General features: G+C 36.3%; 1 protein-coding gene across 4 annotated transcripts in view; it reads left to right on the forward strand.

Annotated features, from left to right (window-relative positions):
- The window catches only part of DLC1 (DLC1 Rho GTPase activating protein), a 496,355-nt gene that overhangs the window by 184,643 nt on the left and 289,053 nt on the right, over positions 1-22,659 (forward strand). For 3 of the 4 annotated variants that reach the window (XM_067022638.1, XM_059049453.2, XM_067022640.1), the window contains exons 3-4: positions 7,449-7,598; positions 14,649-14,789. In XM_067022638.1, coding sequence (XP_066878739.1) covers positions 7,449-7,598; positions 14,649-14,789 — 291 coding nt within the window. Of the gene's footprint in view, positions 1-7,448; positions 7,599-14,648; positions 14,790-16,257; positions 16,326-22,659 lie in introns of those variants that run through there. The other variant, XM_067022641.1, reaches the window with a different exon arrangement.

Genomic DNA, 22,659 nt, shown 5'->3' on the forward strand with positions numbered 1-22,659 from the left:
CATATGGTAGTTCAATTTCTTTATTTTTTGAGGAACCTACATACTCTTTTCTACAGTGGCTGCAACCAATTGACATACCCACCAACAGTGTACAAGGGTTTCCTTTTCTCCACATCCTCACCAACACTTGTTATTTCTTCTCTTTTTCGTAATAGCCATTCTGACAGCTGTGAAGAGGTATCTGATTGCTATTTTGATTTGCGTTTCTCTGATAATTAGTGATATGGAACATCTTTTCATGAACCTGTTGGCCATCTGTACGTCTTATTTGGAAAAATGTCTATAATCAGATCCTAAAAATGCATTTTTGACTGTAAAAATTGTCTAATTAAAGAAAAACATTAAGAAATATATAGTTGTCCTCAGAATGATTGAATCTGAGGAACACTGGGCAGGATCAAGGGGAATGATGAGAGGTAAAACTAGAAAAGTAGACAGAAGCCAGGTCAATACAGGACTCTTTCTAAATGAAGTCATGTATTTTCATGGAAAAGGAATACATTTTTACTTATGCTTTTCTTTGTTATCCACACCTAAGGAAAGACCATCACATTCCTGAAAATAGCTAATGGAATTTTAATGTTAAATAGATGTTTTTCATATGTTTTCAAACCAGAAAAAGTCCTGTGTCCTTTAATACATGAGCCCAAGCAAAGAACTACTGAGGAATGCTAAAGGAAGGAAGGAAAGAAGGGAAAGAGGGAGGGATGGAGGGAGGGACGGAGGGAGGGAGGGAGGAAAAAAGAAATGAAAAGGAAAAAAACTGCAGGGATTTGCAGATATCATGTAGGCCTGATGACACAGGAGAAATAACCAACCCAGAAAGGCTGACTTTGTGTCTATAAATGTATTAAGTCTGCATCCAAGGTAGATTGACATCCAAGGTCACTTAATATATTAGTACTTACAGTGAAGACTGGTTTCAGAATGCTTACCAAATTACTTAGGTAGAAATTATATCCCAGCCAAAAATGGGACTTTAAAGCCAGTGGAGGAAGTCATCCTCAGATTCCACTGGGACAGAAAGGAACTGCTGTCCACATAGCTCTGTCCCGGTTCACACCTGCCACTTCTAAGCGCTCCTTAGGACCGGCTGCATAAATGTCCTAAATCGTTCAGGAGACTTAGGCAGTTTACAAAGTCACAGCTAAGAAATGCTCCATTTGAAGCCTCTTTGGAGTTTAAAAACTGAACAAAAGAGGGACCAATTTTCTTCACCATGCCTTTTAAATGAAAGGAGATAAATAGGGAGTGAACATAAACACTTAATGTAAAGCCACAATTTACCTATCAGTTAAAAGATTTCTTGTGGCAACTTTAAGTGAGGATAATGTTTATCTCTCTCCACCATCTAATATTAAAAAGATATTGCATATGTTATTATTTATTAAAGATAATATACAAAGATTTTTGTGTTTGAACAGACTATATCTGGCAAGTGGAAGATAGTAGCTGGGGTTTTTTTTAATTACCTTTATTACCAGTCTACATCAATTTCATCTTAAAATGCACCCAAATAAAAATTAAGGCTGACTTATTTAACTTGCCTAGAAATTCTGACATAAAATAATTACATTAGTTTTAGCTTCTGTGGGTCACCTCAGATGAAAATCTTCACTGCTTCTAAAGAAACACAGATTTAATAACTTCCTGGTTCTTTAAGCAGGATATTATATTAAGAAAGGAAAGTCTAGAATGAGGAATTTATTGTCAAATGAAATTTATAACACTAATATGAGATTTCATACTAGTCCAGCTGGCTGTAGATCAAATAATTTCAGAATGAAATTGAGCCAAGCTTTTTGCTAAAAGGTCCCTTTCTTTTACCGGTGAGCAAGGAGCATTAGCAGCCCAGAATAGCAGTAAGATGTGTATGGAATCAAAGACAGTGTGCGGACCAGAACCTTGGATCAGGAAGTCTTAGTTCTATTTCTGGCCTAGCCTTTGATTTATTATGCCTGTCTATGTGATGCCACAACTCACTGACAAGCAGAGCATTCAGGCAGTGCTGTATTTGCTGAGCCAAATATCTACCATTTGGAAGCATCCGGGTATTTCCCTGAATTTTTTGGTTTTCTTCCAAATGCTTGGCATAAGAAAAACAGAGCCTGTGCGTCTCTGAGGGAGGCACCCTTTTCTCTGGACCTCATGTTTGCCCCGTCTGTGAAATGTCCAGTAACGTACAGTTCCTCCCCACTCCCTGTGTGTGCTGTGTTCTATGTTGTTCAATAAAGAGCATCTGGAGAAAGAGGAGGATCAGAATTATTTTCTTCAGATGGAAGGAAAGAAGGAGCATAGAGGCTCGGGTTCAGAGGATTTCAGTTTATGTCCCTGTAGAGAATAGCCCCCTAAACACTCTGTTTATCTCCCCCAGATACCATTGTGATCAAAGTGACTTCACTGCCCAGGACTAAGTAGCTCTTGGAAGTGAAGAAGGAGGTCTTTCGGATTGCCCAGTGAGCACCATGTGGTTTGGCCATTTTAGGTTTTGACAACAAATCAAAATGAAAATAAGTTTCTTGCGTAATTTGCCTTAGTATCCACCGACTTGTGTTTGAAAAAGATACAACTGGAGATTTCTTCCACAGTAGCTACATATATTATCTATACCTTGACATCAGCTGGTTATAGTCTCAAGACAACAGGATGTTTCTGTTTTTAGCAGGACACAGACACATACTGGGAAAAAGAGACATATATCATATCATTGACTCAAGGTCAGCGCACACCCAAAGAAATACTTTTCCTCATTAAAAGAGCAGATTGTGGCTATCCCATTAAGAATAGCCTGTTCAGGGGCTTCCCGGGGCTTCCCTGGTGGCGCAGCGGTTGAGATCCGCCTGCCGATGCAGGGGACGCGGGTTCGTGCCCCGGTCCGGGAAGATCCCACAGGCCGCGGGGCGGCTGGGCCCGTGAGCCACAACTACTGAGCCTGTGCATCTGGAGCCTGTGCTCCGCAACAAGAGACGCTGCGACAGTGAGAGGCCCGCGCACCGCGATGAAGAGTGACTCCCGCTCGCCACAACTAGAGAAAGCCCTCGCACAGAAACGAGCACCCAACACAGCCCTAAATAAATAAATAAATAAATAAACTCCTACCCTCAACATCTTCTTAAAAAAAAAAAAAAAAAAAAAAGAATAGCCTGTTCATATTCTAAACAGGCACTTAATTCTTAGACTGCATTAAAGAGGGTATACAGAACATGGGGAAATACTTGCCTTCTCTATCTTCATGGTCAGAGAGCATGTAGAGTAATATATTTAATCCTGGTACCAACCATTAATTGTGTCATTGACAGAATTATATCCAGAGAAGAGTAAACAGAACTAGTAAGGATTTGAAAACATGTCATATAAGAAGTAAAGGAACTGAGGATGATTTACCTAGAAAAGGAAGAAAATGGGCACAACATAGTTTTTCAAATATTTGAAAGGCTGTTTCATGGAATAGGCACTACTTCTGCTGTCTGGTACTGGAGGGAGAAACTGGGAAGTTAGAGGGAGGCAAAATTGGTCTCCATAACATTTCTAAAAATTATAACTGTACAAGTATGAAATTGGTTGCTTCCTATGAAATGATGTATAGCACATAGTAGATGGTCAATAAATATATCTTGAATGATTGTTAAACAAAAGTGTAAAGAATTGGACCAGATGCTTCAAAGGTGTCTTGCAATAAATTGTGGTCATTGGTGTTCTTCCAAAACATAGTTTCTGTATGCTGGAAAGAATGGAGACCAGGGCATATTAGTCGGGTGGCATTGCTGGACATAAAATTTGGTGAGGTTCCAAAACTGTTTGGTTGTCAATATGTGGTGAGAACTCTAAAAGTTTAAAACAGCACAGTAAATCACTCATTTGCTTACCTCCTGCCCATAGCTCTCTAGCACACAAAGAATAAAATTGACTTCTTTATAGTGACCTTCATGACAGAATATAATTTGCCTCCTGTTTCTATTCAACCTCATTTTGTCCAAGCACCCACTCACTCTCTCACTCACTTTCCCTCTCCTGGCTTCCCTAACCTTTTTTTCAAATCCTCTTATTCACCAAACTCATTCTTACCTCAGTGTCCTCGTATCACTCTTCACCCTGCGTGGGACACTGCTTTCCAAGTTCTACTACCCCTCCTTCCCTCTCTCCCTCCCTTCTTTCCTTCCTTCCCTTTCTCCCTCTCCACCTCTATCTCCATCTTTCTCTCCTCTACCTCATTTTTCTCACCCCATCATGGTTTACTCCTGCTTCTTCTCTGACCACCTTCTACAAGGTGGAACACTCCCCCTGCAGTTACTGTTTACCTCATTACCCTATTTATTTTCTTCTTACACTTGTTCCTATTGGAAACAATCTTATTTATGAATTTGTTCACTTTAACTATCTGTCTTCTCATGTTCACTATAATATTCAGGACAGCAGAGATTTTCTATCTCTTGTTCATTGATGAACATTTTGTCCCTTTCATAGTGCTTGGCCCAGAATAGCTGTGACTTCAGGAAAGAAGGAAAGAAAGATGGGAGGGGAGATAATTTCACATCTTGGCTTTGATTTAACGGGGTTAAATTACTGAAATACCTAGAACTAAGGCAGCTTCGCTTATTGAGAAGTTCCTCTTCCTGGCCTATAGCGACTGCATGAAATGGAAGCTCCACTGGAGGGTTCAACCTCGCCAGAATCTGCAAATGCACAGTTCTGTTTTCAGGCCTGAGCCATTCGCTGGAGTTTAGCCATGGACATATGAAAGGTTAGAACTTGGAGAAGTATTCATACTTGGGCTTTAACAACAAGGACAAAATATTTATCCAAAGCGTCTGATTTGTAGCCAACTCAATTTTGTGACGTTTAACTAATGTGTAACATACTATATGAGTCTGTGTACTTGACACTTCAGGCTGAACGTTGTAATAGATGGTGAATAAGGAAGCATCCATGAAGAAAAGGGAAAATCAATAGGTTTATTTCTCTAAAGAAATATCTTAGACCAAGGCTGCTTTGTTTTATTCTTTTGGCAGATAATTTAAAATAATCTGATGCTCAGCCAATGGATTTGAAAAAGTTTTTAAAGCACAAACTCAGCATCTAGTTAATTCAAAGACAAATGGTTTCTGAGGCTACTACTGATAGCTCTAGTATAGCTGCAGGGTATACTGTTTTTTCCAACATTAACTTAGTAGCTGGAAAAATATCAAGATATATTTTCTGAGGCTTTGGGAAGTGTTATTTCACTTGCTCCCGTTGATTTCATTATTATTACTGAAAATGTATTGTGTATGCAGTGTAGAACTTGACTCTGTGTCTGCCAGGTAGAAAAACTTCATCTTTGTGCTTGAGGATGTTATTACTGGGGAATGAAAGACAGTCACACAAAAACATACGTGAATATGTATAGAGATGCAAAGAACATTATCTTGCCAAACACAACTTTGGTTTAAAAGAGAAGGAAATGATATAAGCAAACACATTGGGGGTGTAATTAAGGGGGCTTTGAGTCTTCTATTCAGGCAGATTCTTCCATTTGCTGGATTATTTACAAGAGAATTAAACTGAGTAATCTCTAATATTTCTGGGACTCTATTTTAAGGTATAAGCAAGGTTTTAATATAAATAACATTCTTTTAAATATAACAAAGTTCTGTAGCATTGAGAAATATGATGTATAATAAGGTTCAGGTCTGTATGCAAACATCCTGGCCCTTTTTTTTTTTTAGCATCTTTATTGGAGTATAATTGCTTTACAATGGTGTGTTAGTTTCTGCTTTACAACAAAGTGAATCAGTTATACATATACATATGTTCCCATATCTCTTCTTAAGCACAATAAAGCTTTATGATGACAAAAGTTCTGTAATTCTCTGTCAGAGACTCATTAAATGTTTTAGACAGCAGAGACGATGGAAGGAAATTGAAGAAATAATCATAGCATAGTACCCTAAAGGAATTAACATAACTCAAAAAAATTCTTAATTTATTCTCAAAATTAATGGCTTTTTGGAAACAGGACTAGGTCTTTCAATTTGACATTAATCTTTAAACCAAGCACAAGTTCAGCTTATCCAAATAACTTGTCCATGTTAGCTGAATTAATGATTTTTTGACCAACTTAATCTAATTAACCAATCATTTGACATGTGAAAGATAATTATTATTATTAACAGTCTGCTATTAGTATTAACAGATAATTATTATTAATATTAGCTAATCTAATTTCATCTATAGCATTAGATGAATCCATGAAATTATCCAAGTCCTTGTTCTTTGGGGTCCCCCCTAATGGTGACTAGGGAATTTAGGGTGATTAAAAGTAAAAGGCCCAAAACAAAAGATCTGATTCAGACAGTCACCTCATTCATACCAATACTAATCCCATCACCTCAACAAAGCCTCCAAATTACTCCCTTGTGCCTGCACCCCTCAGGCTTCCATCATGGTATAGTTTCCGTTTGAGGTCACCACTGATGGTCCTTTTAAAGCTGATTTCACCCAGGTAAATATCTCAGACAGATGAGAAGATGGCAAGGGCAACGTGAGTCACAAATGATGACTTGCCTCAAAAGGGCTGGTCCTGAGTCTGTGACATCCCTCAATAGGTTATGCTTCTAAGGAAACTTATAGCACTTTCCATGTTTCGTTTTGTTTTGTTACCCAGCACTCTGCCCAACCCTGATATCTTGCACATCACAGAAAGTCTGAAAGTTTTCTAATACTAACTGACTTGATTTGAACACCCAAGAATAGTGAACAGTCATGCCCAAACAACTCTATCTGGTCAGTAAGAAGCTTTAGTTATTTTTATAAACAAAACTATTTCCATAAATATGTCTATATTATAGAGAGCTCAGAATAAGTAACCATTATTCATACGATTGTGGAGGCTTTTTTCAAAAGTGTGTGAAAGAAAAGAAGCTTGAAAATAAATACTGGCAATGACATAGCTTGAAGCAGCAGTAAGTAAGTGGCCCCATGCAAAAAACAAAACTAAACTAAACAATCCTGCCTTGTTTGATTCTTTTCCTGTGTTTTACTATACTCAGAAATATTCATCCAAAAATATTATCTTGTATGCATCCTTAAATGTCTAACCCGCAAACAATTATTAGTATGTTATAATTGATTTGTACTATGACAAGAGTAAACATACAACTTTTCTCAAGAATAATTAATTGGAAATTGTAAGTAAGTATCAGTATTGATATGATGTTATACTTCCTTTTCATTGTGCCTTGCTCTAGAAAATATATATTTAATATGCATGTGAAATGCTTTCTTGGCAGGTGGTCAGTATCTTTCCAATGAAAGCACATTGATGGTACAGAATAGAACTTCCCTTCCCCCTTAAGTAGAAGACTGCCTATTATGCAGTGTCCTTTTTGTCACATTGAAGAACAAAGAACTTTTTATTTTTTCCAAGAAATGGCCTTTCAGATTCAGTAACAACATGTTCTGTTCCTCAGGAAATAAGAGAAGATCGAGATAGGGTGCGGCTAGACTCGATGTTGTTGCTGATCATGAAGCTGGACCAGCTTGATCAGGACATTGAGAACGCTCTCAGCACCAGCTCCTCTCCGTCCAGCACACCAACCAACCTTCGGCGGCAAGTCCCTGTGAGCTTCCCACTTCTTTGCATATGAATGTGATGTCTCTACTTCCTATAGTCCCTCTTGCAAATGAAACATCTTGGATGGCCCCACTACCCACATGTGACCCTGATAGTGTTCCATAAATGTCACTCAGATCATTCTAGCCTTCATGCAGAGTCCATAAGAGAAGTGTGTGATTCAAAAGAAAATGGTTCTTATTAGACAGGAAAGAGGGTCATTTGGGGAAATTATTTCGCTTCCTAGTAATCAGATTCTCTTCATTGTCATTGTTTCCCTAATTGTTGGTCTTCCTGGATATGCTATAAATGCCATTCGCAGTACTCTGTTTATCTTGTTTAGTGTCTTATTTCCAGTGTCCCACAAATTTACATTGCATATAGAAGATGGTTAATAAATATTTGCTGGACAGATGGATGAATGGTTGGTTGGATGAATGTGTGGGTCGATGAACGGGTGTATAGATGAGTGGGTGGGTAGGTGGATGGATGGATAGAGGGATGGAGGGATGGATGCTGGTTGAACTAACCAAGCATATTACAAAAAAGAATTTAGATGAAATCAGCTTGAGAACACTCTAAAATTCACTTAGTGAAACACAATGAATAGGACAGAGGTGAAAATTTTATTCTACTGTGCATTAATTTCAAATAAGATAGACACTCCTATCAGATTCTAACACTCAAAATAAAATTTAGAAAACATAGATTCCAAAATGTCTATACACTTTACATATTTAATATTAACTTCAATTAAATGGCTTAGTTTTTGCGGATCTAGCAAATGTGATGGTAGAATTTACTTATAATTAAGCCATGTATTCCTTTTCAATTAATCTATCACTTTTGATATTCAGTAATCAACACATTAAGTCAAGAAATTTTGTAATTACCTAAGATCAAAGGGGTGGAAACTTATATATATATATATATATATATATATATGTATATATAAGCACCTTTCAAAATAGAACTATTCTGTATCAAATTCTTTAATGTGTATAGTTCTACTATTGATTCTGAAGTTATTCAAGACTCATTCTGACTGTGGTGCAGAATATTTCAAAGTCAATAAACAAGTTAAAATAATAGCTAACCTAAGTATATACGAAGTATTAATACTATTCTAAATGTGTTATGTATGTTAACACAATCGTTTCTTACAACATTGTTCAGATGAGTAAAAAGAATAGAGACAGTAATTGTATGTGCCAGAGCTGGCACAGAAGCCCAGCCAGTCTTGATCCAGAGCCATGTCACTCAACCACTATCCCATACTGCCTTTCATAGCTGGCTATAATGGAAATCTGACAGCTTGAGCAAAAAACATTTTTGATTAAAAAATGAATAAATATGAAATTAAATGCTTTGACCTAGAAAGCTGGTAGGAATGACATTTTTTCTTTTAATAATTTTTCTTCACCCTTCAGGATTCATCTCAAATGTTTCCTTTACAGTGAAGTCTTCCCTAAATCTCCTTCTGTCTTCCCAGACAGAATCGCTTACTTCTTCCCTGGTGCCGCCATAGCGTCTTGCACATACTTTAGTAGGACAGGCACCCAGATGGAGGAAATGCAGTGAAAGTGATCTCCTGAGGCCAAAAAGAAGGGATGTTTTCTCATTTACATTTGAAGGGTGTAGAAGCTTCAAACTCATTTTCATCAACACTTTAAAGCCCAATTTTTCAATAAGAGATGCTTCTCATACTTTTGCCATTAATGTAGGTGTGGAATACATTTTCTCTTTAAAGTTTTCTGCTGTGAATTGCTGATCTCTCCCTATCTCTTTAATTGCTCCCCTTTTCCCTCTATATTGACCTTTCCTCAATCCCATGTATATTGGGAAAAAAGCACAGCCCAGATTTCTGCTAAATACAACTCCATATTGTTGTCTCCATCTCAGAGAGCAAAATAGCCCTTACCTGCTAGATATGGTTCTTTGTTGAGTGGTAAAGACAATGCAAAACAAGAGCTAAGGTGGGTGATGATTAGGATCTGTCTGCATCTACATCTCTGCCTCCATTTAAAGTGTAAACTGGATTTTATATTGCATGCACTATCTCATGGACCATCACCACCCTTGCTGAACAATGGTTAATTCTGTAAATAAAGATGTATTTCTGAGTTTTTAGTTCAACAAATACTTGAAATAGGCCAAATAATACAGTAGAAACATAAACTTAGGAGTCTGCAGGCCTGAGTTCACGTGCCAGCTCTACAACTGAATATCTGAGAACATAAGAAAAGTATTTAATTTCTCAACTTCAGGTTCATGTAAAAAAAGGAGACATTGTTTCCTACTTAATGGCTTGTTGGGAGGAGTAAATGAAAGAACACGTGTGAGATGGCATTGCAAAGATCTGGCACAGAGTACATATTTAGTATTTGTTAATACCGTTGCCTTCTCTCATGTACTCACACCAGACACTGGGTTAAAGGTAAATAAGACATAGCCTGCATCCCTAGAAACTTCTTTTTGTCTCTGTGTTTTTCTAGGTCGTCCCTTTTTCTTTATTTCTGTTCCTTGGTATTTAAAGCTAATTTTAACATTCTCTCGTCATCAAAATTTTTTCCACATGCGATTTCCATTCCTTTTGATAATTGTACAATGGAATAAGTGGATTATAACAAGTCATTATGACCTTGATTGTCCACCAAGGAGTACTGTCCCAGATTCGGAGGAGAAACCCCCTCTGCCACACCCTCATACTCCACTGTGAACGTACAGTTTAGCAAGGAGGGCAAGACATACAATGAAACAGTGAGCTCAGTTTGAGATTATTTGTAAGAAAAGGTTGGAGTGAGTTCTACATATAATAAAGTGGGAAAAGAATAATATGGGCTGCAGTCTTTAAGAATGGCTTCAAAGAGAAAAAAATATTAAAATAAGAGTAGATGTAAAAATGTATAGAAGGCTGCCTTGATAGAGCCTGACAAGTGAGGGTCAGGCAGATCTGAGCTTTAATGTCAGCCCTGCCACAGAACATGAATTTGGTCAAGTCATTTGCCTTAAGCTTTGGCTTCATCATCCATCAGGTGGCGATGATAATATCTTCCACATAGAGTTTGAGAACATGGAAGCAGAGAATGGCTGTACAGTTTTGTCTTTAAATGGTAAAACACAATTTTTAATATTTATTATTTCACCTCAGAATTATTGTATTGTTAGAAGGATGCAGGGTTACCCTGTTATTTGCCTAATCAAATCATAAATAGGAAGGCAAAATTAGTGCAAATGATTTCTGATAAACATAAATGTAAAATATAAATGGCTTATAAACTACCTGCTACTTATGATTATGCATTTGATGTTTATAAATTACCTGATATTTATGACTATCCATTTGATGTTGATTCAATTTGAAATCTTAATGAACCACTTTTCTCTTACGGTAAAATATAAAATATCTTTTCTGTGCAAAAAAAAGAATAGATGACCCTTAATCTGAAAGCACTCAGGGCATGAGAAATTTGGTTATGGTTTTATGTTTTACACACACACACACACACACACACACACACACACACACACACACTTAAAGAATTTAGTATTATGTTTCATATTTATTATTGTTATGTATGTCTTTTGTACCTTTCTTTTTTATCTTTGTTTTCCACTTTTTTCTTTTTTTTGTAGCTTTATTGAGATAGAATTGACATATAACATTGTATAAGTTTAAAGTGTACAATGTGATGATTTGATACAGTTTTCTTATGCAAAATAATTACCACAGTAAGATTAGTTAACACATCCATAAACTGGTATAATTACAATTGTATGTGTGTGTGTATGTGTGTGGTGAGAACATTTAATGTCTACTCTCTTAGCAACTTTCAAATATATAATACAGTGTTGTTAACTGTAGTCACCAAAATGAAGATTAGATCCTCAGAACTTATGCCTCTTATAACTGGAAGCTTGTACCCTCTGACCAGCATGTCCCCATTTTCCCCACCTTCCAGCCCCTAGCAACCACCACTTCACTCTGTTTCTATTTTGGCCTTTTTTTTAGATTCCACATATAAGTGAGATCATACAGTATTTGTGTTTCTCTGTCTGACTCATTTCACTTAGCATAATGCTCTCCAGGTCCTTCCAAGTTGTCACAAAAGGCAGAATTTCCTTCTTTTCTATGGCTAAATAATATTCCATTGTATATATATATATACCACATTTTCTTTATCCATTCATCCATCAATAGACACTTCAGTTATTTCTGTGTCTTGGCTATTGTGAAGCCATGAATATAGGGGTGCAGATGTCTCTTTAAGACAGTGATTTCATTTCCTTTGGATGTATATGCAGATGTGGACTTGCTGGATTATATGGTAGTTCTATTTTTAATTTTTTGAGGAACCTCCATACTGTTTTCCATAGTGACTGTACTCATTTACATTCCCACCAACAATGCACTAGGATTCCCTTTTATGATAGCTGTTCTGACAGGTGTGAGGTGATATCTCATTGTAGTTTTAATTTGCATTTCCCTGATAATTAGTGATCTTGAGCACCTTTTCATGTACCTGATGGCCATTTGTGTGTCTTTGGAAAAAATGTCTACGCAGGTATTTTGCTCATTTTTTAATCAGATTATTTGTTTTTTGCTATTGAGTTGAATGAGTTCCTTATATATTTTGGATATTAACCCCTTATCTAAGGTTTGTAAACATTTTCTCGTAATTCTTTAGGCTGCATCCTTCATTCTGTTGATTGTTTCCTTTGCTGTGCAGACGCCATTTAGTTTGATATAGCCCCATTTGTTTATTTTTGCTTTTATTACTTGTGTTTTTGGTGTCATACCCCAAAAATTGTTGCCAAGACCAATGTCAAGAAGATTTTGCTCTATGCTTTCTTGTAGGAGTTTTACAGTTTCAGATCTTACATTTACATCTTTAATTCATTTCAAGTTAAGGTTTGTGAATGGTGTAAGATAGGGGTCCAATTTCATTAATTTGCATGTGAATATCCAATTTTCCCAACACCATTTACTGAAAGGACTATTTTTTCCCTATTGAGTATTCTTGGCCCCCTTGTCAAATGTTAGTTGACTGTATATGCATACTTTTATTTCTGTGCTCTCTGTTCTATTCCATTGGTCTGTGTGTCTGTTTTTATGCCAGTACCATACTGTTTTGATTACTACAGTACTATAATTTGAAATAAGGGAATGCGATGGCTCCAGCTTTGTTATTATTTCTCGGATTGCTTTGGCTATCCAGGGTCTTTTGTGGTTCCATACAAATTTTAAGATTGTTTTTTCGTATTTCTATGAAAAACGCCATTGACATTCTGACAGGGGTTGCACTAAATCTATAGATCACTTTGGATAGCATGGACATTTTTCACAATTTTAATTTTTCCGATTCAGGAACATGAGATATCTTTCCATTTATTTGCGTCTTCTTCAATTTCTTTCATCAGTGTCCTGTAGTTTCTAGTGTACAGATCTTATGCCTCCTTGGTTACATATTAATATTTGTCAGTTTGGTTATTCTTTCATAAAACAATATTTATGAGCATATTCTGGGTGCCAGGCACTATTCTAAGCCTGGGGAATGTATCAGTGAACAAGACAGGTGAAGCCCCTGCTCTTGTGATGCATAGATTCTAATAAAGGGAGACTAAAATGATTTGAAATAGAAATGAATGAAAGGTGGATAGATGGTCAGATAGAGAGAGAGATACATACGTACATACATAGGTAGAGATAATGGATGGATATTGTTGATACGTGGTAGATAAACAAGGTAATAAGATTGTAAAATAGAAAATGATACACTGTGGAGGTTGAAGAGAGGAAAATATTTTAGCTTGAACTGTCAAAGGATGCTTCTCTGAGGTAGTGATATTCAAACTGAGAGCTGAGTGACAAGAAAGGGACAGCAAAGGGAAATACTTGGACAAGGGACAAGAAAAGGCATAGTCCCTGCCATAAACACCACCTTGGTGTACTAGGAGGACTGACAAACAGCAAGTATGGCAGAGCATACAGAAACAAGAGAATGATCGAGCATAAGGCCAGAGAGTCGGGGTGCAGGGTAGATGATATTTAACCATATGGGCCATGGTGAAGTTGAGATGTAGAAAGAGTGGACATAAAGATGATCAAATCATAATTTTCTCAGGTTAAAATTATAGAGTGATGTGTGCCTTCATTCCCTCCCCTTTGCATTCTTCTCACCTTTGCCTCTCCTCTGTGTTCTCACGATTAACACAAAGATACCATTTGGTAAATTAAATGCACAGCCTTTGGAGGGATTACAGTGTAATTGCACTCATTCAACAGACATGTCTTATCCACATACTGTGCACTAGTTGCTCAGAAGGCATATGATGTTAATAATAACAATATTTACAGTAATGCCCAGCATTTAATGAAAATGATTATGTGCCTGTTACATGCACTTTGCATATATCTTGCTTAATCTTCATGAACCTGTATGAGTGCGTGCTATCATTATACTCATTTTCACATGAGGGAATTGAACCACACATGACAAAGAGGAATTCCTGCCTTCAAATAGCTTATAGTTCATTAGATAGACATACACTTGAGCTAAATGATTCCAGGCTATTATGGTAGGTGTCACCATGGAGATCTGATGGGAACATAGAAGAGAGTGAGGTGAGAATAACTGAGATGAGAGCTGTCTTTTCATTTGACACTCATAACCCTGTTGCAAGAGGGATGTAGATCGAGTTACTCAAAGTCACACAACGAGCAAGGGTTGTCTGTGGGCTTCTTCCTCCTGACTTATTGCAGTGTCCCGGCTAGCTGCCCCTCCTGCCCTGTCCAATGCACAATCAGCTGTTAAATTATCAAAGTAGTTTACTACCTCTTTTTCAGCATTTGCATTCTAAAATCAAACTCTCTGACGAGTACAATTGTTAATACAAAATAATGCATGGTTATGGGTGACGTGTCACTGTCGGTTGTCATAACTGTGGTGTGTCCATGTGTGTTGGGAGAAGGAGGAGGTGGAAAGGTGTTGGAGGTGGGAGAAAGGCAAGTAGAGAGTGTGGGCATGCCCTTCATATCAATGCATTTTTTTCATAGGATCTGGAATCAGGATCTGAGAGTGGAGCAGATAACACTTCGGTAAATCAGACACAAATAAATCTGTCTTCTAACACCGAGTCCACTGACCTACCATCTTCCACCCCAGTGGCCAGTTCTGGAACCAAACCCAAGTCTATGGTAAGTTGTTAATTGTAACAGTCAGTTTCCACATGAAGTGTTGATTATCTTCAGGTAAGAGTTGATATCTCATCCATTGGGTTTAGAAGAAATACTCTTGGATTCTTAGTTGCAGTGACTTGATAGTACTTAATTAAGTACAGCCCAACATATGCTGTTTTTTTGTTTTACAAATGCTTACACAACTACTTTACTAACATAGGTCATTGTTCCAGAATTATGCAAAATATGGTGTTAAATTTTATTACTGGATACTCAGAACTTGAAAGAACCAAGAATGCAAAATATAAAGATGATTCTCCCTATATTATTATTCTGACTAAATGGCTTACCAATGGGAAAATTAATGGATGGATGGATGGATGGATAGATAGATTAAAAGGTAGAGATATATAAGATCACACACATGATACGTTTTATGTGGGTATTAAATGATGTAGCACATGTCAAGTGCTTAGTGAAATGCTTGGCACAGAAAAAATACTGAAAAAATGTAAGCTACTATTGTTATTATTATGATATTTCATAGACTTTACAATGCTACCAAAACAAATGAAAAGGAGAATTACTACATGTAATAGTATAGCAGAGTGAATTGTGAATAGAAGACATTTTCCTTTAAGTAAAAAGTTGAACTGCAACAGGAAAGCAGTATTTGACTCTAAAGGTAACATTTATGGAGGAAGTAATTACTACTTCAAATATCTAAAGTCCCAGCAGCTCCAAAATAACCTGTCCTAGTTTAGTGAAAATCATAGTGTCATATTATTTTTTAAATGCCCATGTTAGCTTAACACAGAGAAACAAGTTTGGATTGCTTTTCTGCCTGCCTTTAAAATAAAAGGCAAACCTGAAATAAAACTAAAAAGAGAATACTTGAATTTAAAACATAGCATTTATGTTCAACTGCAAGAATATCTAGAGTATTTTTGAGGGAATAAATATTTATTGAACACCTACGATGTGCCACATGTTATGCAAGATAAAAAAGACTTGGAGAGCAATAAAAATATGTTCTCTGTCTTTAAATATCTCACAGTCTAGCAAGGGAGGGAGGCATGTAAACAATGAAATGCAATGACATGCTGTATGGTAGTGCTGTATATACAGGAAATAGGAGGAACCAATGACATACCACCCAATGCTATTTTGCAGTACACTGAAAAAATAGGGTCAAAAATAATGTGTGCCAATGGGTAGACTGCAGTGACGTGGTGCTCTTCTTTTTCACAATCGCTAGAGAAGGTTGAAATGCAAAATTCAAATATGAAACTCAACAATCTCATTTTACCACGTTCTTATTAAGGGAAAAGATAAAAGCCTCTTAAGAGTTTTAGCTTGAAGGTTTGGGAACCATTGGAGCATTGGCTTTTTGAACACGGGGGACAGGTGTGGGGCTGACATATAAGAAGTAAGTGGAAGGACTTCCCTGGTGGAGCATTGATTAAGAATCCGCCTGCCAATGCAGGGGACATGGGTTTGAGCCCTGGTCCGGGAAGATCCCACATGCCACAGAGCAACTAAGCCCATGTGCCACAACTACTGAGCCTGCGCTCTAGAGCCTGTGAGCCACAACTACTGAGCCCGCACACCTAGAGGCCGTGCTCTGCAACAAGAGAAGCCACTGCAATGAGAAGCCCGTGCACTGCAACGAAGAGTAGCCCCCACTCCCTGCAACTAGAGAAAGCCCGCGCGCAGCAATGAAGACCCAATGCAAACAAAAATAAAATAAATAAATAAATGTATTTTTTAAAAAAGAAAAGAAATAGGTAGAAAGGAAGGTAAATTCCGTTTTTAAAAGGTATTTATGCTTAAATTAGCTTTTTAAAGCACCTTCTATTGTCCCTAAGAGTGTTCTTTTCACTCTAACATTTATTCTCTGTTCATCTTTTACTTTAGAATAATTACTGTTGGTATCCACTATTTCTCCCTTGAAACGTACATATTTTAGAGTGTAGTCACCTTATAATTTATAACCATTGCTACAACTCTGTGTGCAGTTCCTTAGTCTTTTTTCAATGCTCCCATGCTTATAAATGTGGTCAACATATTTCCATTGGGCAAGGTACATATTTTTATGGTAACCATCTTCAGTAAAGTTTTAGAATGAGAAACAGAAAACCATCAGTTTTCCTAGGACTTTAATCCCTTAGAGTACTTTATAATGGGTCCTTTTTCAGATTGTTCATGTTTTGCCATATCAGTTGACCAAACAATTCACCCCACCGGCAAAATTAAGAAATAATTAAAATCAATTGTTGAACAGAAACATATTTTTTCATGCACTGCAAATGAAATATTAACTGAAAAGTTGCCAACTTGGAGTAAAATCAGAAGTGAAGGTGTGTCCAGCTGTTCAGGTGTGAGCTGGGCACACAATCACAACTTCGTAGCGATGCCACAACTCACTAGTCAGCGAGTGATGAGAATCATTATGCAATTGACTCGGCCTTGAAACACAATATTCCACTTCAAGGCACCCAAAACCTATTTAACACATCTTGATCAATACTTCAGGTGGAGTTAGACAACTAGAAATGCAACTCTGTTCAGCTACTGAACTATAATTTAGTCAAATTCTCTTAACTGGCCATGAGAAGTACCCAGAGGGGAAGAAAACACTCTGCTATCAAAGGCAACTGACTTTTAGGAAATTTCTTAAAGAAAATGACCAATTAAAAAAGTAGCTTGGGAGACTGGGATTGACATATATACACTATTGATACTATGTATAAAATAGATAACTAATGAGAACCTACTGTATAGCACAGGGAACTCTACTCAGTGCTCTGTGGTGACCTAAGTGGGAAGGAAATCCAAAAAAGGGGATATGTGAATACATATAGCTGATTCACTTTGCTGTACAGTAGAAATTAACACAACATTGTAAAACAACTGTACTCCAATAAAATTTTTTTTTTAAAATAAGCTTGAAAAACAGGCTTTTGTGTTGGTGGAAGGGCTTCTTTAATATGAGCATGTGTGTGTTTTATCTTTTGCTGGTTTTGGTGTTATTATTTTTGAGTATTCCCTTTTTACTAAAGTCATGGATCAATTTTATGTTTTTAGTTTTTAGTTTTTTAGTTTTTTAGTTTTTTAGTTTTTCCTGGGTTAATATATTAGAATGAAGAATTTTACCTATTTTATGAGATACTAAACAGACACTTTTCCCCTCAATTTGGAGCTTAGGGAATAATGGTAGCCTGGCTACTTTGTGAAATGAAAGAAAACTCTAGTATCCTACAGAGCTGTTCTTTTCACTATGAACTAACTTTTCAATTTTAATATCAAGTAGAAACATTAAATTCAAAGAACACCTACTTCTAACATCCACCTAAAATGAACCAGGCTTCTGCTCCATAGTGTCACATGTTTACAGAATGCTTACTTTCATTTCAGAATTATTTAATGTTACATTGGATTTGCTGCTCTGAATCTACTTATAATGGTGACTGACTACCACAAATATTTGGCTTTCCTTTTGTGTGTAAGGTCTTTGGATTTCTTAAGTGCCAATTTTTCAATAAGATTTCTACTTTTCTATTTATTATTAGAAGGGGACCAATGAGTAATCTTCAGATTTTTCATAAATACTGTGTATATATCAAGCTGAAAATTGAGCATTAAAGTAGATTTCTGAAATGTATTTGACACAAAAAAATTTTTAAGTTAAAAGGTAGGCTATCCACTACCAAAATACACATTAGTAAAAACAAGGTCTGGTGCTTACTGCCAAAAATCTCATCAATTTCTTTCTTAAATTCTTGGTTTTGTTCCTTTGAGGCGGTCTCATAATGCCTTTCACACTAGACACTTCAGCGGACAACGCAGGTGTAGTCATATCATTTTTTATACAGTGCTTTCATTCACTGCAGAACAATATTCTGACATCCCTCTAACCAGGGTATTCAGTTGCTTGAGTTGTTCCTGCATTAATTAATATAGGGTTGTTACGTGAAAGACTTTAAAGCTGGGCACTAAAACCCCACAGGTTTTGTTGCGGTTGTTGTTTTTCTTAAAGATACTGATTAGTGTAGGTGGTCATTAAATTAGTGTTAATCATACATTTGTGAAGAAAGAGACCAAGGCTGAGATAAGAAAAACAACATATCTTGCTTGTAAAATAAGTACTAGAGGAACAGAGAGGGTGTTCTGCTGTGTATAGTAACATCAGCTTCATAGAGAAGTCAACCCCACTAGTTGCCATGTGATAGAATTCTAACGACCGGAATGAGAACCTCAATCATTTGGGCATTTGGGAACCCCAGCTAGATGGTTTTGAGTGTATCCTAAACTATCTAAAGGAATGTTGGAAGATACTAGCATTCATATCAGAATGTATTGAATGTTGGAATTACAAAATAACCCTCCTTTGAAGATGTTAAAAACAGCAGGAATTATTAACCTTCATTATTGTAATTGCTACAGGGTGAAAAAAGACAAATATATCTTATTCCAGCTCAACGTGGCAACAGTAGCTCTAATTCCACAGACCGAATACACCCCTAATCTTTTCATCATTACCACCAAAATATCGATGAGATAGATGAGGGTGGAGACAGCAGCTCATGGAGGGGGTGGAAGCTGAGGGCAGGCTGAATGCCAGAGACTGCCTACTCCTCCCAAGAATGTTTCAGAGTAAATCCTGCCTAAATGCTGCTGGAGTGTGACCGAAATAAAGCTTCAGGCGTATGTCCTGACTGCAAGTTCATGATCGTTTCTAGATGACTTTAAAAAAGAAAGTACTCCAATGCCACAGTCAACCTGATATTTTAGCCTCATTTACCAACAATTTCAAAAATTGCATGGTCAGTGTAACCTATTGTTGAAGAAAAAAAAAACTCTCAATGTGCCTCTGAAACACAACTGTTTATGCTATAGTCAACTTAGTGAAACACATACAGTCTATTATCTTTCTCCCCTCTGGCATGATAGAAGCAAACAATAATTTTGGGGTCTGACATTCACTTGTCAATAGTATTGTCCTCCCTAAAAAGCATAAATGTTTTGACGTGGAGGTAAAAAGGAGGGTGATGACATTGTGTATGAATTTTGACATTACATTATTTTTAATGAATACTGTTAACGTTTAAGTCATTTAAAAACAGGATCTTATTTTTTTCCTTTTTTCACCCAATGAGATATGGTCTAATCTGCTATGAAACTATAAAATGTTGTCGGCATTAGTCCCAATTATACAGCATATTAAGGAAATTAAGGCTGATCCAAGAAAGAAGAGAAAAACCATCAGAGGTTCCTCATAATTACTTTCAATGTAAACCAGGTTTTATATCTAAATGCAATCACATATCTCATACATGTGATCATTAAGCTAAAGTCATTATGCTTGTGACATATTAAATGGTAGGCACTAAAATTGAAAAATAGCATGTAGATTCAGGAGTCAAAATCACATCACTCTCAAGTATCATTTAAAATGCAATTCATATGCAGAATTTTAGTAGGTCCCTATTTTGTTTCACCAGGATATTATTTTATATTTTTGCTTAAGTGATTATCAGATTTTTTTTAACAAAGCTAGTGATTTTCTCTAATGCTGCTCACTATTTAAAACAAAATAAAGGGATAAAACGTTGTCTTTTTTACAAATGAGAACTGCAAATACTCCTTTTTACTGAAATCTTGGGGGAAAAGTGTTAGGTAACATAAAATTGACTAGAGTTTAAAGAGTATTTCATAATGTCACATATGATAAGTAAAGAGAATAGCATAGTGAAAGGAAAAATGACACACATAGAATTCTTAAAGTTTAGTCTGAAACATCAAAAAATTTGAATTAGTACAATTTACCACTTTGCAAACAAAAATGTAATGATCTTAGAAAAAATGCCTTTGATTGTAATGCTTTTGAATGTGGCAGCTTAATTTTGACATAGCCAAGCAATAACATTAAAGTATGTAGATTTTTAAAGAAGTATTTATTCACTAAGATCCTCATTGTTTATGAGAAAGAAAAATAAGCCAAATCTTATAGCTTTTTTAAGGAAAAGTGAGCCACCAGAGAGCTGGGGAAAAAATGCTTCTGAAAAGGAAATCATTCTGTGATTATTATAATGAGATATTTCTTGGAATTCTGATTCTAAAGTATAGAGGATTCCATTCACATATTCTGGATTTTGAAATAATAAATATGTAATTCATTAACCTTGGGCTTTGAAAAATAGAAACATTTTTCATAACCATTTGCTTTTCTATTTAAAATTATTCAAAATTCTCTCATTTCTTGTGTTTGAAGATACTGACATCTGTTTCCAATCTATTTACATGTTAATTCCATGAACTGATAGTCTTGTTTGGGATGGATTATTTGATCTCCACAATAACCTCCTCACTTAAGACTTTTCACTCAGAATCTAGGAGTTTCATTGTGCCAAGAATAAGTACAACTTGCATCCAGATATACTGATCCTTAATACTAAAGTCTGAGCACATGGTGTTTAAGTAATTTTTTGAGTTGGAAAAATTGTTTTTCTACTTTGTATTTCATTTATAATAACCTGGCTAATTAGACGTCTGGAGCAGAACTCCTACAACAAAACAATGATGGGGAAAATGGAACATAAAAATGAGAGGACAGTAAGAATTGAGTAGATTCCGTTAGGGCAAGAAACAGTAAAAAAAAAAACAAAAAAAACTCTGCAACCTAAGATTTGGTCATATGAATAGTACTTTTGTATGTTATCATCATTACAATGAGGAAAATTTAGTTTTTCCATGTGCTGATGTTACTTCTCGAATCCAGCTCATATTTTCATCCAAGAGAAATAACAACTTGCAGTTATTTCTGGGCAATGTAAAATGGCAAGCCAACGGCATGCCACATCACAGCAACCAAGAATATAATTCATAGCATTGAGCAATAATAATAACCCATAAGCCATTTTCACAGAGCTCTCTTCATCTCAGAGTTGTCCCCAAGTTCTAATTATATATTTAGTGTTTCCATTCTTTTTCTCATTCCCTACTTTGATTCTTTGCTTGATAATTAATGCTGCCCCTGGCATTTGGTGGCCTCTACTCTCACTTCTTAAAGACAGTTAAAGTCAGTTGAAATGTTTAACTGAGGATTCCATGTGAATATTCAGTAGCCATTGTACAAAGTTTATACAGAGGGCTTTTGTGACTATAGTTTTGAGCTGTCTACCACATATCAGATTTCTAAATGAAAAAGTAAACACAGCAACCAAGCATTTGAGTATTCTGAATATCACACATCTAAACAGTTGGTGTCTTAACAAAAATATGAAGTGTCATTTACTCTTTATCTTTCTCAAGGCACAGTCACTTGAAAAATATCCATATTCTTGATATTCTGCTTACTTAATGAGAATTTTATGTGCTAGTTTCTTTTTTGTGAATGAATGAATGGCTCATATTCCTTAGATTATTGTCGCCACTCTCACTTTTTAGTGATTCTCTGTTCTTTCCACTGTGACAACTTGGTATAATCCAGGCAACTTCTGAATTAGCAAACTGCTTCAAAGGAAAATCAATTGACACTCATGAAAACAGTTGTTTCCTTTTTACTGTAGATTGCTTTATCCATTTTATTTTGTTGTTGTTCTGCTGATTCATGTTGAAGGCCCTACCTTTGTATAAGTACGATAGTAATTTACTGAATGGGAATTTACCACGATAGTCATTCTGTGAAATACAGAGAATCATACAAATAGGCAATAATAACAATAAATCAGTGCTGTTCAGACTGTGTACTCTGGGCACCCCCAGAACTGCCTTTCTCTCCCTGCCCCAGCCAGACTTATTTACTTTTATCCCTTTTATATATTGGCCTTCTGAATAAAACCCTCTTTGATCAATCCATAGCATTAATTTTGTTTAAATCCCAGAC

The sequence above is a fragment of the Kogia breviceps genome, chromosome 20 (assembly GCF_026419965.1).
Source record: "Kogia breviceps isolate mKogBre1 chromosome 20, mKogBre1 haplotype 1, whole genome shotgun sequence".
Taxonomy (NCBI): Eukaryota; Metazoa; Chordata; class Mammalia; order Artiodactyla; family Physeteridae; genus Kogia; species Kogia breviceps.